We start from the raw sequence: 15,026 nt of genomic DNA, 5'->3' as shown, positions 1-15,026 counted from the left end.
TAAGTAGTACAGGGTACATTTCTTTTGTAAAAATATTTTAACAAAGCCTTAAGGAATATTTACTAGGTAATATGCAAAAATAGCTGTTTTAATAAAAATAAAAAAGCATCTATTCACAAGTACCTCAATGAGAAAAAAAATGACTGCAGAACATACCTTTAAGAACCCATTTTCCTCTCTTTTCCTCCTCCCTCCCCACCTTCAGTGGCTGAAAAGCCAATCAAAGAATTCTCCACCTCCCACACAGTTCAGTACTGGATCTGGGTGCATTATCACAATCATACTTTGGGACTTTCGAGTGGTGAAAGAAATTATTTAACGCACTAAGGAATCTTAATTTCAAACATAATTCTATACCTTTTAAATGGTCTTTCTTGCCGACATGCTACAGGTTGAGAATTAAACATTTCTCATCAGTTTCAACTCAGCCTGGATAGAAGACACATTTAAAGAGATGTCTCTAGCACACTGGCATTCAGCTAATCAGACTTCACATGCATCGGTCAATATTACAGAACAACTGAGATCTATCACTGACAATGATATTGTAGATCAAGGATGGACTGAAGACTCCTTTCCAGGATTAGAAATACTGTGCACAATTTATGTTACATATGCTGTAATCATTTCAGTGGGTGTCCTCGGAAATGCTATACTCATCAAAGTCTTTTTCAAGATTAAATCAATGCAGACGGTTCCAAACATTTTCATAACCAGCTTGGCTTTTGGAGACCTGCTTCTTTTGTTAACCTGTGTGCCAGTAGATGCAACACGCTATATTGTGGATACGTGGCTCTTTGGAAGAATTGGCTGCAAGCTGTTATCTTTTATCCAGCTAACTTCAGTTGGAGTATCAGTGTTCACTTTAACTGTTCTCAGTGCTGACAGGTAGGTCTGTAGCAATTTGGTTTGTCAGGAAGTACTTGTGCATTAAGACAGAAATGAATAAAAAGGGAAGAAGCTAACACTTTGCATTAATTTGTAATACTTAGTCCTTGGATAGATAAATATGATGTTAAATGTTCCCATTAAAAGCTAGATGATTTTTTCCAGTAATCAGTAAAAATCAACTCCAATTTGTTTAAGTTAAGAGATCAATATTCTCTGAAAGTGTAAAAGAATTCTTTTTAATGAAGTGAATTTTAAAATAATTTTAAAAAATAAATCTGACCTTTTATTAGTTTTAAGTGATGTAAGAAAGACATTTTTCCCTCTACTGAATCAAGAAAGATAAAAGGCTTACAGCAGGGAAAAGATAGTTTGTATATTGGTGCTACCTAGTGGTGTACAGAAGTAGTCAATGAGGATGAACAACACATCCTCATGTGAAAATGACTAAGGATAATGGGAATCCTTCCATTCACTTCAACGGGCTTTGGATCAGGCCTTAAAACTCTAACTAAATTGACTGCCACTTAGAGGTAAAAGTGTCTACATATTATTTTAAATCTTGCTCTGTATACATGTGTAAACTGTCCTGTATGAGTGTGACCTGGCGTGTGATCACAAGAACACAGTGGGAAACAGATATTACACTGATTTTCCACTGAATGCATCCGATGAAGTGAGCTGTAGCTCACGAAAGCTTATGCTCAAATAAATTTGTTAGTCTCTAAGGTGCCACAAGTACTCCTTTTCTTTTTGCGAATACAGACTAACACGGCTGCTACTCTGAAACCAGATATTACACTGTATCCTATCATTTTAAGTTCTATGCACTTCTGCACAGATTGTTTTGCACAAGGAATCAGTGCCAAAGTTTTCTTTTGCCTGGTCCAAAAACATGAACAAACCAGCAGCAATCAAGGAATGGCTTGAAAATGGCAGGAAAATAAACATCCCTGAACTTATAAAGCCCCTTGCGAGCAGACTAGCCCAGCTGGAGTAGCAAAATGGTCAGTTTCCCATTCCCCCCTCATTCCAAGTCTGAGAGCTTCTTGGTCCTTCTCCTAGGCTGAACTAGACTGGAAGGAGCACTTCATCTTCCCTTCAGGTGCCTTCCTCTGCCTTTTGTTGCTATGTCTACCTCAACAAAACTTTAAACCCTTTCATGCTTACCTTTAATGTGGGGCATATGCAACTCCACACAAGGTCTTCATATTACATATCTTTGTAAATTCCTCATTTACCTCCCCTTGTGCACCCATAATACAGAATATACAACTCCACCCTCAGTCCCCCCAAATATTAACTTTCACACAAAACCCCTCCAAACACTAGATGGCACCTCTCCTCAGCATAATTTACAAAGCAAACTGAATTTGGAGTTTGCAGGCCAGTCTATTTTGGAGATACTGTATGATCATTCTGGGAGAGGAAAGTTTCAAGACAATTAAAGTCAATAGGATATAAGTACATGCTTAAAGTTCATCCTTGAGCTTCTGCCTTCCTTATAGAGAGACTAGCATCACTTCAAAACACAGAAGAACAAATGCATAATTATGTATATATCTAGCATTTTAAAAACTAAAACGGACCAAATTCACCCCTTTAAATTCCCAAGACAATTATGTCAACCTCAGTGGAGATATATCAGGCATGAAGTTGTCCCCACAAATTTAAATTATTGGTGCTCAAGACTGATGTTACTGCATTTTTTCTAACACTATGATGTTGGTTGTGTTTCTAGGTACAGAGCTATTGTTAAGCCCTTGGAACTGCAAACATCAGATGCAGTTCTGAAGACCTGCTGTAAAGCTGGCTGTGTTTGGATTGTCTCCATGATATTAGCAATCCCAGAAGCTGTATTTTCGGATTTATATTCATTCAACAATCCTGAAAAAAATGTATCTTTTGAAGCATGTGCCCCTTATCCTGTATCAGAGAAGATACTGCAAGAAGCTCACTCTCTAGTTTGCTTTTTGGTGTTCTATATTATACCGCTAGCTGTCATTTCTGTCTATTATTTTCTTATTGCCAAAACATTGTACAAAAGTACATTCAACATGCCAGCTGAAGAACATGGTCACGCCCGTAAACAGGTAAGGAAGGATCACAAACTAGGGTGCCCAGCTTATAGAAGTCTAAGCATACTGGCTGAAATCTTAATTTAATTTGAGTGCGAACATTTTACATATACAGTATACACAATAGACAAGTAACAAGCCTAGGTAAAGTGCAGCCTGTATACACAGGCAGCAATAGCCCTGATTCAGCAAGGCATTTAAGCATGTGCTTAAATACTATTGATTTAATTTTAAGTATGTGCTTAAATGCTTTGCTGAATAGCGATGAATTATGCTTTGCTGAATTAGGGCCACACTGCATTTAGGAGCTATGGCACCTTTCACTAAATTCTAAACACTGAGGGACGGAGCCTGCATTAGAATGCATTAGTTAACGTGTTAACATCACATTCTTAAATCCTTGTCTAGATGAGGCCTCAGTGGGTTCTATCAGACCAAAGGGTGGGAGAGGGAGTTTCATAGTCAGATGTTCCCAAGTGAAAATACCCTGTCCAAAGCCACAAAAATGTATGGGTGAAAATGAAAATGCTTTAGTTTCTGCTTTGTTTCCATGCTGACTTTCAATACTTATCGTATGTAGACTGATTTTTATTAAGGGTCTCAGAGCCCTCCAGGGAGTAGCATAATACATAAATACGTAATATTAATACTAGATATGCAATTATTTTTTCCTAGATTGAATCCCGAAAGAGAGTGGCAAAAACAGTGCTGGTGCTAGTCGGTTTGTTTGCCCTCTGCTGGCTGCCTAACCACATTCTCTATTTGTATCGATCTTTCACCTACCACTCTTCTGTAGATGCCTCTGCCTTTCATCTTATAGTCACTATTTTCTCCCGGGCTTTGGCCTTCAGCAATTCCTGTGTCAATCCCTTTGCTCTTTATTGGCTGAGTAAAAGTTTCCGGCAACATTTTAAAAAACAAATCTTGTGTTGCAAGGCAAGGCTTTCTACACGGCCTCCCAGCAACACACCTACCAGAGCTCTGTCAGCCACAGGCAGCACAAATGGCTCAGAAATCAGTGTTACTTTGCTAACAGATTATAGTGTCACAAAAGAAGAGGAGAGTGTTTAGTTCTTCGATCATGGAGAAGAACCAACATCATGCATTTCCCAAGATTCTAGTGCACCAGGACGCTGCTAGGAGCTACAAGTAAACAAAAGAATGCATCCTTTATACAGTCTGTGAAAGCATCTTCAGCAGGACGTCTTAACATCTTCAATTATACAATGGGGAAATCACACCAGTATGTGTGGGGAAAAGAAGAAACACAACTGATGTAAGCTCAGTCAAGAGGATAGTGCCTATTCCCCGGGAATGCTATGCATCCTTTCCATATGCCTGAGGTTTCTGCACCAAGCTGACAAAGTTAAGCTCAGTTAAACAAAGTTAAACTCACTTGAGCTGCAGGACTATTTTTGTACTGGCTCTGTGTTCAGAGAATTAGAATTGCTGTTATACTCTTGGCCACAGAGTAGTGACAATGAGCGCTGCCTTTTGTTGAGTACTTATGTTGTCTTTGATGTTTTTTAAAATGGAAGCAGCTCTCCACAGAATGACAAACCAGAGAGGTTTCTTATTTTGTCACTTTCCTTGCACCAAATATTAATGCTCAAAACTTTGGAGTGAAAGTTTAGGGGGAGGTTATTATTTTTCATAAACTGAAATTAAACCATGCTGAAAGTTGTAGCACGATGCTGAGACAGCACTAAGCTGTGGTCTACACTACAAACGAATGTCAGTATAACTGCGTTGCTCAGGGGAGTGGAAAATCCACCCCCCTAAGTGACGCAGTTATACCAACCTAGCTCCTGTCAGCTATAGACAGTGCTATGTCAGCTTCTCCTGTTGTCATAGCTGCTGTCTCTCAGGGAGGCTGAGTCCCTATGCCAACTGCAGAAACTCCCCCATCGGCATAGGTAGCACAGCTGCAGCACTGTAAGTGTAAACAAGCCCTAAGAATCAGAAGCTTTAGATCCTATTCCATAGTCTGTCACTCACTTGCTGTGTGACTCTGGAAAGTTGCTTACTGTATGGCCTGATTTTAAGAGGTCTGAGCTTCTACGCTCCTAATTAAGTCAGTGGGAGCAGCAGGCACTCACATCTGTTAAATGGGGATAATCATACTTACCCACCTTTGCAAAGTACTTTGAGATCTATAGATAAAAAAGTCCTATAAAAGGACTAAGTGTTATTATTTAGCATTATATTGATCAAGGGAGGAAAAATCAATCTACCCTATCAACTCAATAGTCAGAAAGAGCTAGAATAAGTGCTGGAAGTTAATTTACTTTATAGCAGTGGTTTTCAAACTTTTTTTCTGGCAACCCAGTTGAAGAAAATTGTTGATGCCCCTGACTCAACGGAGCTGGGGATGAGGGGTTTAGGGTGCGGGAGGGGCTCAGGGCGGGGGCAGAGGGTTGCGGTGCGGGAGGAGGTCAGGGCTCTTGGCTGGGAGTCCAGGCTCTGGGGTGGGGCCAGGGATGACAGGTTTGGGTGCAGGAAGGGGGTCCAGGTTTGGGAGAGGCTCAGGGCTGGGGCAGGGGATTGGGGCACAGGGTTGGGGGGCAGGCTTACCTTGGGTGGCTCCCAGTCAGCGACACAGCGGGGGTTCTAAGGCAGGCTTCCTGTCTGTCCTGGCACTACGGCCATGCTGCGCTGCGAAGCGGCCAGCAGCAGGTCCGGCTCCTAGGCAGAGGCACTCAAGCAGCTCCGTGTGGCTCTCGCCCATAGGCACTGCCCCCCACCAGCTCCCATTGGCCAGGAACCGGCCAATGGGAGTGTGGAGCTGGTGCTTGGGGTGGGGACAGCGCATGGAGCCCTGTGGCCCCCTGGGCCTAGGAGCCGGACCTGCTGCTGGCCGCTTCCGGGGCACAGCACGGTGTCAGAACAGGAAGGGACTTGCCCGCCTTAGCCAGGCAGCACCACCGACGAGACTGTCAATGGCCCGGTCAGCAGTGCTGACCAGAGCCACTGTGACCCAGTGCCTTACATTCCGTGACCCAGTACTGGGTCTCGACCCACAGTTTGAATACCACTGTTTTATAGTAAGTGTTAGATTTTTGTTTTCCAGGTTATTAGAATAAGTTTCTTTCATAATGGAAGGTCCCCTTGCTCTCAAGTCAGTTGACCTTCTAGATGAGAGACATACATGCCAGACAATAATGGCTGTAGACAAGCAGACTGTATAGCACTGAAAAGTTCAATATGACTATTGGCATGGGTCAGCTTCCCTGTCAGGGAATGCTGGGAAGCCAGCCTTCCTGGCTCCGAGAGTTACAAAAGTCCTGGAAGACAGACATTTTATGAAACTTCTGAGACCTGAACTAGAATTTTGCTTTACAGGAAATGAGTCAGGAAATCCCAATGGACCTTCCATTGTCCAAACTGAGGAAACAGAATTTCCATCTGAATAAGAAAGCTGGGGAGGAACTTATAGAAGAGAGACTATAGTGTAGGTGTTAGTTTGACAAAATTTGGTATGGGCAGGGTGGAGAAGTCATTTTATTTCCTAATTAGAAGGAAAATTAACTGTTGAAGATGCAACACGTTTGAGCAGCAATTACTTGTAGTGCCCCTAGCAATAGTGACTGGTATGTAGCAAAATGGAACACTGAATAAGGGGAACATAAAAGTGCCTTCAAGTCATGTTTACCCTCCCTCGCTAGTCCTGCGCCAAGCACAGCTTGGCTGGAGCAAAGAATCAGGCCCCATGTACCTTGAACAGCATTTAGATGCCTCCCTTCCCTTTGCCTCTAATAGGGATATGGGATAGGCCTACAATTGATAAATAAACCACACAAATATGAACAAACTTTTAGCTTCATGGAGTTGAACATGGGGAACTTTAAACAAAAGAAAGCATTCTTTCCTCACCTAGAGTTTGCGTTTAAATTCCATACTTTCATACCCCGCATTTCTGAAGGGCCTCTGGAAAGTGAATCTGCCATGTGTTTCCAAATTTTAGACACTTTCTCTGCTGACGGCTAAACTTTAAAGTATGTAATCTTTGGGTATTCCTCATAACAGCCCCTAGAAATGTCAGCTTCTAAGATTCACTATTTTCTTGTTTTACATTAGTTACTTTTTGCCTTCTTTCAGACTAGTAGCCGTGTTAGTCTGTATCCGCAAAAAGAAAAGGAGTACTTGCATGCATCCGATGAAGTGAGCTTTAGCTCACGAAAGCTTATGCTCAAATAAATTTGTTAGTCTCTAAGGTGCCACAAATACTCCTTTTTTTTTTTGCCTTCCGTATCTATTGTTCTAAATGAGCTAACTTGTTGCTATTGTATGCTTTTATAAACGTATGTTTCCGCTGTACATTGTACATTTGACAGTTAGGAATCAACTATATTGCAGGCCATGACAGGACCTAACCATTCCATCTGTCAGTGAATGGGATGTAGGCAGTTGTGCATAGTGCTTGAAGCAGGAGTTAGGCCTACTGGTTAGAGCAGGAGTCAATAGCCAGGGTCAGAACCATAGGCTGAGGCCAGATGCCAGAGCCAAAGGTCAAAGCCAAAGTCAGAAATTGGTGCCAAATGTCAGAACCAGGTTACCTGGAGGCAAGGCAGGAGCAGGATTGGGTCTGAGGCACATGCTATCATAGCGATGGGCAAATGCTCTGAGCAGCCGCCAAATTGCTGGGCTTAAGAGCTGGTCTGTGGACTCTTCCCAATAATCAAGCAGTCTACTACAGGCCAGCTGCACTCATTAGGTTGCCCAGAGACTGGCTCTGCTGCAGGCCCAGATTCTTGACACCATCATGTAACACACTATATGGTTTTATCGTTCTACCTTTTTTCAACAATAGTTATATTTGCACTCTCATGATACATCACTCTGATACAATGTATTGGTTAACATTTACTTTATCTGAACAATCTGATGTTACTACTCGGTCTATCCACCTAACAATCCATATGTAATGAATAATATCTCTCTAGGCTACCAACATTAGACATAGGGAAAAGGGGTTAAGTCTTCGTTGGCAATCTTTTCTTAATGTTTCTTTCTAGAAAACAGATTATAAGTGAAATTCAGCCCTGGGTAATGCGGATCTAAATCTACTCAAATTAAGGCTGTGATGCCCACTTACACCAGCACTGAATGTGATTTAGAAAAGAACTGTAACATGATGGAGTCTGGATTTATAATGCAAATTCATATTGAGATAGAGAATATGCAAAATATGTAAAAACAAAAAATAATTGAAAACTAGGGGCTCAATCTTGCAAAGCCTTACTTGAGTAAGTGCTACTAATGTAACATGAAGGCTTGCAGGATCGGACCATATATTATTTTATGAATGAGATATATCCCCAGGTTGCTTTTTTTTGCATGTATGTAAGATATAATTTAATCTAATGATGTTTTAATTTGCTTGGGCACATTTTGTGCACATTTAATAGCCTCGTTAACTATAAAGGCCCCAATTCAGCATAGGACTTATTAGGATTTAAGAAAGTGCTTAGATGCTTTGCTAAATCAGGGCCAAAGGATTTCTTCAGGCTGAAAAGTATTATTCAGCTGAACTTAAAACAGTCTAGCCTCCAGTAAAATAATTCCAGTGTCTCTTCACTTATCAAGGGGTTCCTTAGTTAAACGACCCTTGGCTCCAAATCCTGACTTTCAGTTTTGTGGAACTTGCTTGTTGCATTTGTATTATTTAGTAATTTTGACATAATATTTTAAAAATATATTTATATGTTTAAACCAAAAAGTTTTTTAAAATGACAGTCACTACAATATTACTGCTCTTTAGGTGTTGTAAAAATTACCCGCTTGAATGAGTAAAAGTGTAGACATTGTTAAAAGAACTGTTGCTAACATGAATATTATCAGTATTTCAATTTGTGCTTATCATAATGTAAGATACTGGCTTAGGACTGAAATCACCTTTCAGTCAGAAAAGCAAACCAAATCATATCAAAGCATGCATGTATTGTAAGAAGCTGAATCTCTGGCAAATAGAAATGCTGAAGTTATTTCATAAAAATCATCAATTTTTAATTCTTTTTCTTTTACGCTTCTCAGAAAAGAGTCTTATTTTACTGTAAGTAGTTTAACATGGGCTGCCTGCTGACAGTAATGTATTTCTGCTAAGCATATTACAACTAAAGAATAAACTAAAGTTGCACACAGCTAAAGTGTTTGTACATTTCAATCAGTGGTACTTATTCAAAAGAATACAGGCTCGATGCAATGGATGATTTTTGGCTCTGCAGCAGATGCTCTATTCAGCAGAAAGGTAAACTATTTCATGGAAGTCATTTTCTTTGTGAATATGGAGAGTATTGGCCTGAATTTTTAACATACTGGGCTGATCCTGTCATTTTTATGCAACTTAGACGGCCATTGAATGTAATTGGAACCTTATGTGCATAAGGACTACAAGGTCAGCCCTAGTGTAAGGCACAACCAAGTGTAACCTCTCTGGAAACTCAAGAATGGCCATTTAGATTTGCCCAAAGGCATTTTCCTTTAAAAAATATTCTGAATTCTCTGTCTGATTACTAAAGGGTGAAATCCTGTGGCCCCATTGAAGTAAATGACAAAATTCCCATTCACTTCACTGGAGCCAGAATTTCACACTGTATTTTTACTAACTGTCACATTCAGAGCACTAATAATCAACTCTGAAGAGCTGGGAACCCCCTTTTATCAATGAATGGAGTCACAGCCAGCCATCAAATAATCATGGTGCAACATCTTAACATTGTTTTGTAATATTTGTCTCATGATGCTGGTTTGAGATGACACACCTCATCACACATTGATGCAAAGCACTGATGCAAACGTTGTAAGATATGTGACTCTCTGAAACTCCCTTCAATAAAACATAAAAATCTCCTCTCTCTTCACTGCACCTTTGGCTGCTGTCAGCTAACCAGGAGATTGAAATGCAAAAGTTAGCACACAAAGACATCTGATCTCTTCTGGGGAGCTTTAGGTAAATAAACTAATCAATGTATTATACTATATATTTCACATTTAACACACGTATACTTGATGTATACTTGAATGTGTGGTGTTTTGTAAAAGTTTTATCTGAATGAGTTTGGGATGGCTGAAGTACTTACGAATCAATTGTACAGGTCATCCAAAAATCAAACCTTATATCACAATATATTCTCATGCATATTGTTTAATAGCACAGATTTTAAAGAGAAATTATTTTAGAGAGTTTTAAAAACAATTTATTGATACTATTCTAATATGTTTCTGCTTGTAAAATGAAACACCATTAGTACAATAAATCCAACAGCAGTCTATGAGAAGGAAAACGTATTTATAACAGATTTCTGAAACCTCTAAAATAGCTTTTCTATATATAATAATGTAGCAATTTGCAATCTGCTATCTCATGAGCTAGCAAAAGTACTGTGTTCCATTGTAAACTATCCTTGATGATTCAAGATATTGGATTTTAAACCCATCATTGCTCTAAAACTTAATACTGTGTGTTCTGTGTCTTAGGCCAGGACAGGGGAAATCCATGTTTGGGGAAAGAAAAAAACATTTTTAAGTGGTATCTCTTTGAATTTGCTGTGCGGTTGGAAGTGGTAGTAGTAATCTCAGTTGAGACAGATTGGGCTGCTTAAACTGTCAGCCAATTTATCACATGGTTCTGCAGTTTATCATCACTGGACATTATTACCACATATAGTAAGCCAGTGGATGTTTTACAGCTGTAACATATATGATACGGATAATGTCCTGCATTCAATAAGTAATTACTTACTAATAAATTACAAATTGTTTCATTTTATTCAACTCTTTTAGAATATATCTGAGAACAGACAACTGCATGGAAATTAATGAGACGAAATACAAAAAGGAACATCACAATTTTCTGAAGCAGCATGTGACAGCTGAAAAACCAGTTGTGTTTTGGCTTTCATTTCCTTGAAAAGCATGCTACACATCATACAATGTTGTAATCCTAACAGCAAAATACTGTAATACATATCAGTCAGCTGGTCAATGCTACGCTGTATTTAATTTTTTAAAACAGAATAGTCATATATGATTAAAAATGGGGACAAACAAGTATATGTTTCTTACGTATACCTCCTGTATGTTGGCAGGTTGCAATTTCAGCAGAAGATATGCTCTTTGTTTTGTCCAATTAAAAACAGCTAGGAAGCCTGTGCTGGCCAGCCAGAAGGAGTGCAAGATAAACTAAAAAAATAAATGAATAGAAGTTTGTTCCGAGTCATAAATGAAGAGGAATTTAAAATTTCACATTTAATGCTCATAAAAAATGTACTGTTAGGTCTAGATACTGAAGTCCTTTAATTATTCATTGACCGATTACATCAGAGAGAGCAGGGAAAGCATTCCTCACACTGCCCTGCCAGCAGGCCTAAGCCTCAACCTGGAGGAATCATGTTTATGTGTGAGAGGATAGTTTATTTTCCACACTTATTTAATGCTTGGTCTCTATACTGAAATTGACAACAGTGGTGCTAATTAATGTAAGATGTGGGGTGGTACTCTGATGTGGACATTTATCGACTGGAAACTGAACTGACACTACTGAACAGGCCATCCAACAGGCACATGATGGTAACTTTTGGACATGTACTGCCTGACTTTAAGAAATGCTGAGCACCGGTAATGTATATTGCTCAGCACTTCTGAGAATCAGACTCTTAATGATTTGGGATGGTCTCCTACTCTGCCCTGAGGTAGAAAGCTCTATTAACCCATTACCACTTCCCAAGTCATCCAGTCCTCCATAAATATGAGTTAAATACTTACTGTATTTGCCAAAGGTACTGATATGGGAAACTCTGTTACACACAGATCTGACAAAACAACCAAAGCAGTATAAAATGTAAGCTGTATTCTCTTCACAGCATTCAGAGACATTACTTTGTATTGATGTTGTTTCCCCTCTGCCTCCAAACAAACATCAGAATCAGTTTTTGTAAATGCTTACAATAATCTGATCTCAGTTACTCTTCATTTTCACCATTTTAACTGAAGTCAGAATCTGGATCAGCAGATGTCAAATTCCCTTAACCGGATCATTGTAGTTCTTCCTTCAACACTCTAATTTAGGCTGTGCTGAGCTTCCTGGATTAAAACAACACTTCATGGAAACAGCTTTTCCTGGCATGTGTGCGGATGCTTTTATTCAAAGATATGAAAATAAAATTTAGGTTAATGAAAAAATTGATGTTAATTTTGCAAGCTTTGAAACAAAAGTAACTCAAATGCCTCTCAGCTGTCAGTTTGTAACTGATTGTAAAACAGTCTTTGGACCACTATCATCATAGCTCTGCCAAAAGAAAATTCTTGAAAGATGTCACTAACTACACATTGGATGTTCTTTGTATACCAGCCAGGGATTACTGAAAGTCTATATTTATAGCTGTAGCAATCTTATATGACAGTCTGTTGACTGGCAAATTAACTGATCTCTGTCTCTCCTCAGAGCTTTACTCTGATTTTACTACCATTCCAGTGTATATGACAGTAAAGATATATTTGCTCCTAGAATATTGATTTCCAAAAAGCTTCTAGACTGCATACCCTTCCCATTATAGGGTAAAAAGTTTGTTTTGTAACTGCAGCAATCAACAGTTGCCAAGCCGTAAGGATTTGTTCAACTATGTTTTTATTTAGAAGAAGAGTTAAAATAAGTTATACAAATACTTCAATTTTGTAGTCCTAAGCCAAAATTAATGTAACAAAAGTCAACAGAATATGCTTTCTTTATAATGCACATAAAAACGTTTTCTAGTCATATTCTTTTGCAAATAAACATACTTGCAACTCAAAAAGTCTCCCGATCACCTTCTGAAAAATCACTAGATGATTTGGTCACAGTTTAGGGCAACTGCACCTGCATTCCCCTTCCATGGTCCAGCAACGACACCCATTTTTAGACTTCTGGCTCCCAGCTGTCATCTCTCTTGGGTAGAGACCTATGTCTCTTTCCCTTCTGATCGGGGGCTGCACACTTCCCTGTGTTATTGCCAGCAAGTCAGACTGCCTAAACACACTAGTGTCTGTGCTTTGCTCTCTCTTCAGAGGCAATAAACAGCATAATTGCCCTCAATTAGAAGTTACCACACAGCTCTTTCTAAGCAAGCACATTTATTTTCAAGGTTGAAAGCATTACAGAAAAAAAAACACATTAAAAACAACAAAAGAATGTACCCACATGCTAATAAGCTTACCAAAAATCAACAACTCCAGAAGAGTGTGTGATAGCAGTCAGTTCTTCAAACCCCACAAAGGATGGGGTTTTTTGGTGGTTATAAGTTCATAACAGCTTTACTTCATAACAAGCACGCTCATGCATAGTATTTCTGTGGTGCATTAAGAACTTTATCATTAAATGTTGTGCTTTATTAACCAAGTAGATGACTATTACTCTACAACAATAATTATAATAATACTGATACAGCATCCCCATCTTCTCCACAAATGCACTGAGAACATGACAAATGGAATTAAAATACAATAGACACTGATGAAGAATTAACTAATTTCCCACTTGAGTCAGTCTCTGGTACTGTCATTAAGAAAGCAATCTTCACCCATTAAAAAACAATTTAAAATTCAGAGTACAAATTTAGTAATTTGCACAGCACCAGTATAGCTTTTTGAACAGTGAGCCAAAATACATTCTCTAGAAGCTGTAAATACGAATAACTTATACTATTCTTTGATTTCTAAAAAGCAGATATTTGGGAGACAGTAAAAGTATTTTAGAAGTTTCAGCAAGGGACACTTCTGGAAGAGGGGACATTTGGTCATGTCCTCTGCTCCAACACCTGAGGCAACACAACATTTTGAAGCAATACCAGTGTATAGTCCTATCTTTTTTTGTTTAGTCCTGCCAATAAAACATTATGAAAATGGGCTTTCTATCAAATGGAAGATGGCTGCCTGCTCACAGAAAAACAGTGCAACACCAGAAGTAGGAATTATTGTTCAATTCTAGTATATTTTGATATTCTTGAATGATCAATGGCTATTACATCCATCATTGACTATTAGCCAAAATGGTCAGAAACGCAACTCCATGCTCTGGGTATCCCTAAACCTCTGAGTGCCAGAAGCTGGGACTGGACAACCACAGATGGATCACTCAATAATTGCCCTGTTCTGTTCATTCCTTCTGAAGCACCTGGCACTGGTCATTGTCGGAAGACAGGATACTGGGCAAGATGGACCACTGGTGTGACCAAGTATGGCCATTCTTATGTTCTTAATGATACACTGAAACACTAAAGAGCAAATTTATAAAGGCGTGTCTGGAAAGTTAGCTGCTCAATTCCAATGAAAGTAAATGAAATGGAGCTTGAAATGTCTGAGAGAAATCAACACTAGACACAAGATCCACAACTTAGGCACACTATAAAGCAAATAGGAAGCATCTTCTTGTACCAAGTTGTAGGAACTTAAATCCAACTTCCACTGCCAATGTTCACTGTGTTCCTGAATAAGTTTTTAATCTTTTGCTGATGCTGCCTACCATATATACTGATGAACTAATCAGGATGCATTGACATTTTCTGCATAAATGTGACAGCATACACAAAACACATTTCCATATTGAGAGTATAAATGTAGGCTGATAAGATAAAATAATATGAAACTGTATTTCTTACCTTAGTGAGCATTAAGATGGCCTCCACTATCCTTTGAAATGAACATCAGGCAGGTGTGAATGAGAGACATGTGAAGGCCAGTCTTGATTTCGATGGGACTATTGGGCATCCTTTGAGCTAAACCAGCTGCACAAGTCTACTGCTCATCAGCGTATGCTTCTACTGCATGAGTGGAGAGATTCCTGCGGAGGAATCACTAACACGGCAGTGTGCTGCTGCTATCATTCAGAAAAACTTTGCGAGTCATGCTGCCAAAGTGCACAGTGGACAAGATAAACAGTTAGCATCATGGCACAAGAGCAATGGCAGCAGCATGATGGCATCTCAAGAACACCAGGATATCACCACTGGGCATGCCTGAGGGGGCCATATGTGACACACAGCCAGGCTAAAATGATGGCCCACAAAGGATTAGGACATAAACTGCAGC

At 39.3% G+C, this 15,026-nt stretch overlaps 1 protein-coding gene across 1 annotated transcript; it reads left to right on the top strand.

Annotated features, from left to right (window-relative positions):
* The first annotated feature begins 338 nt into the window (after positions 1-338).
* BRS3 (bombesin receptor subtype 3) lies at positions 339-5,133 on the top strand. Its single transcript, XM_073358465.1, has 3 exons — positions 339-888; positions 2,630-2,981; positions 3,642-5,133. The coding sequence occupies exons 1-3, from the start codon at positions 455-457 to the stop codon at positions 4,035-4,037; spliced, it is 1,182 nt and encodes a 393-aa protein (XP_073214566.1). The 5' UTR covers positions 339-454; the 3' UTR covers positions 4,038-5,133.
* The last annotated feature ends 9,893 nt before the right edge of the window (positions 5,134-15,026 follow it).

The sequence above is a fragment of the Lepidochelys kempii genome, chromosome 9 (assembly GCF_965140285.1).
Source record: "Lepidochelys kempii isolate rLepKem1 chromosome 9, rLepKem1.hap1, whole genome shotgun sequence".
Taxonomy (NCBI): Eukaryota; Metazoa; Chordata; order Testudines; family Cheloniidae; genus Lepidochelys; species Lepidochelys kempii.
This window is presented reverse-complemented; position numbering and strand designations above follow the sequence as displayed.